Source organism: Macadamia integrifolia, unplaced genomic scaffold (assembly GCF_013358625.1).
Source record: "Macadamia integrifolia cultivar HAES 741 unplaced genomic scaffold, SCU_Mint_v3 scaffold401, whole genome shotgun sequence".
Taxonomy (NCBI): domain Eukaryota; kingdom Viridiplantae; phylum Streptophyta; class Magnoliopsida; order Proteales; family Proteaceae; genus Macadamia; species Macadamia integrifolia.
In genome coordinates, this window is record NW_024870043.1 from 308,009 (window position 1) to 311,141 (window position 3,133).

The following is a 3,133-nucleotide window of genomic DNA, read 5'->3' on the forward strand; positions in this document are numbered from 1 at the left end:
ACAAGATCCACTTCACACTAATATTATGAGCCATCTGATGTTGGATGATGGAGTCATTCCAAACACTTAAGTGAAGAATTAGGACTAGGAGAGAGCATTAGTTAAATCCTAGGGGGTTTTTACTAAAGAGCGTACCCAAACCATTTGAGTATTTCCCCAACATATTTGACATTTTAAAACCTTGCTTAAAGATTGAGCCGTCTCAGAAGCAAGCAAAAAGCTTAACATGTGTTAAAGTTGCAGAACAAGAACCAGAAAAACATTTATTATAGAACACCGCCATTATTATTATTACTAATATTATGTATCCATCCTTCATACCATTATATAGACTACCACCCAGAACATCCCCACATAGACAAACCCATAAATATATATAGAAGACTCTCCAGTGTTCACACTCGGAGAGACACCAATACTAGAACAAGCAAACATACTAAAAGGACACCAAATGTACTCGAGACAGAAGAACACAGACATCGTTATTGCAAACTAGATATCCCTTGACCATTCATCAAACACCTCGGCCGAATTTAGAAACCACCACGGAGACGAAGCACAAGGTGGAGAGTAGACTCCTTCTGGATGTTATAATCAGCAAGGGTGCGGCCATCCTCAAGCTGCTTACCAGCGAAGATAAGCCTCTGCTGGTCAGGAGGGATACCCTCCTTATCCTGGATTTTTGCCTTCACATTATCGATTGTGTCGGAACTCTCCACCTCGAGGGTAATGGTCTTCCCGGTAAGGGTCTTCACAAAAATCTGCATACCACCTCTCAGACGCAGCACAAGGTGAAGGGTCGACTCCTTCTGGATATTATAATCAGCCAGGGTCCTCCCATCTTCAAGCTGTTTACCAGCGAAGATCAGCCTCTGCTGGTCAGGAGGAATGCCCTCCTTGTCTTGAATCTTAGCCTTCACGTTGTCAATTGTGTCAGAGCTCTCCACCTCCAAGGTAATGGTTTTTCCGGTCAGGGTCTTAACGAAGATCTGCATACCACCCCTGAGACGCAGTACCAAGTGAAGGGTTGATTCCTTCTGGATGTTGTAATCAGCCAAAGTGCGGCCATCCTCAAGCTGCTTACCAGCGAAGATGAGCCTCTGCTGGTCCGGGGGGATACCTTCCTTGTCCTGGATCTTGGCCTTGACATTGTCAATCGTGTCTGAGCTCTCAACTTCAAGGGTAATGGTTTTACCCGTAAGAGTCTTGACGAAGATCTGCATGCCTCCCCTCAATCGGAGCACCAAGTGAAGAGTGGATTCCTTCTGGATGTTGTAGTCTGCGAGGGTTCGGCCGTCCTCGAGTTGCTTTCCAGCGAAAATCAACCTCTGCTGGTCTGGGGGAATACCCTCCTTGTCCTGGATCTTGGCCTTGACGTTGTCAATGGTGTCTGAGCTCTCCACCTCGAGGGTGATGGTTTTGCCCGTCAAGGTTTTGACGAAGATCTGCATACCTCCCCTGAGACGGAGGACAAGGTGAAGGGTGGATTCCTTCTGGATGTTGTAGTCGGCTAGGGTCCGGCCGTCCTCGAGTTGCTTTCCAGCGAAAATCAACCTTTGCTGGTCTGGAGGAATACCCTCCTTGTCTTGGATCTTGGCCTTGACGTTGTCAATCGTGTCTGAGCTTTCCACCTCAAGGGTGATGGTTTTGCCCGTCAAGGTCTTGACAAAGATCTGCATACCTCCCCTGAGACGGAGCACAAGGTGAAGGGTGGACTCCTTCTGAATGTTGTAGTCGGCTAGGGTTCTGCCGTCCTCGAGTTGCTTCCCAGCGAAGATCAAACGTTGCTGGTCTGGGGGGATCCCTTCCTTATCTTGGATCTTGGCCTTAACGTTGTCAATGGTGTCTGAGCTTTCCACCTCGAGGGTGATGGTCTTTCCAGTGAGGGTCTTAACGAAGATCTGCATCTGCAAAACCAAGCACCAAACCAATAAATTTTCGATATACGAAAGCCGAAGACAAAAGTCTTTGTAAATAAACGATTCCCACCCTGGGGTCAAGAACTGAACCCACAAACAAAAAATGGAAAAATTAGGTTCAATCGAGATTTTATCTCACATAATCGAAAAGAAAAATATCGTTCCTCTAATTAAAAAAATATATATCGAAAAACCTAACATGCATCAGATCCAAAGAATCACAATCATAAAATTTATATCCACAAAAAAATAACAAAAGATCAGTAACCAAAACAGGAAGGAAACTCTAATACGCGATCTCCCTAAAGATCAGAACATCAAAAGAGATTGAAAACTCTCAAAACCAGGGAAAATTACAAAGATCTCCAACCACCTTCGAGTTAACCAGAAGGAAAACAACCCGAAAGCATACGAATACAGAAAATAGATAGATCTATTCTTATACATAGACAGATAGAATATCAGATCTAACCAAAAAAAATATCACATGCACACCGATACCTCGGATCTAAATCAGAAATTGAAGATCCACAACTCTAAGCATCAAAACAGAGGAAAGAATAAAAAAAGGACCTAGAAGAGGTAGAGGGAAAGAGAGAACTCCATACCTTGGAGGGATTTGAAGAAAGAGCTTCAAGAACACAATAAAGAGATTTAGAAGAGAATAAGAACGAGAAATATAAAGGGAGAGGGGGTCCTATATATAGAAGAAGAGTAATCGATGACCGCCAATAGAAATCGAATTAGAGTAAGAAACGTGAGGCTTGGGCTACCTATACCATGACCTGGCTTTAGACTCCACGCCAAGAACGGAATCTTCTTTATCTAATAGCTACTATTCTAGATGGATTAGTTGGAGAAAGTTTTGACCCGTGACCGGTCACCCCGTTACCGACTCAAATCGCCGTTAGGGTTTGGTTCGTTAATTCATTATAACGGAGTTATCTCTAGTTGACGGTCTTTTTTTTTTTTTTTTTTTTTCCTACTCGGAATGTGGAATGCTTTTTTTTTTATTTGCGTGGCAAATTTTCTCCCTTTCTTTATTTGAGCCGTGTGTTAATTGATTTGTTGCTAAAATTGGTTATCGTCCCAGGATAAGAAAAGGAGATTTTTTTTTTCCCTTAAATGAACTTTGTCTAGCAGTGCAGCGTACGCTAACCCTAGCCTTTCACATTGAGTCTCTCTCTCTTCTCTGTTTTCACAATCAATTGACA

General features: G+C 43.2%; 1 protein-coding gene across 1 annotated transcript; it reads right to left on the reverse strand.

Moving 5' to 3' along the window:
• Window positions 1-237: 237 nt before the first annotated feature.
• On the reverse strand, window positions 238-2,685 carry LOC122068481 (polyubiquitin). Its single transcript, XM_042632360.1, has 2 exons — window positions 2,528-2,685; window positions 238-1,907 (listed from the first exon to the last, which is right to left on the reverse strand). Exon 2 carries the CDS (start codon window positions 1,905-1,907, stop codon window positions 534-536), a length of 1,374 nt encoding a protein of 457 aa, XP_042488294.1. The 5' UTR covers window positions 2,528-2,685; the 3' UTR covers window positions 238-533.
• Window positions 2,686-3,133: the final 448 nt, after the last annotated feature.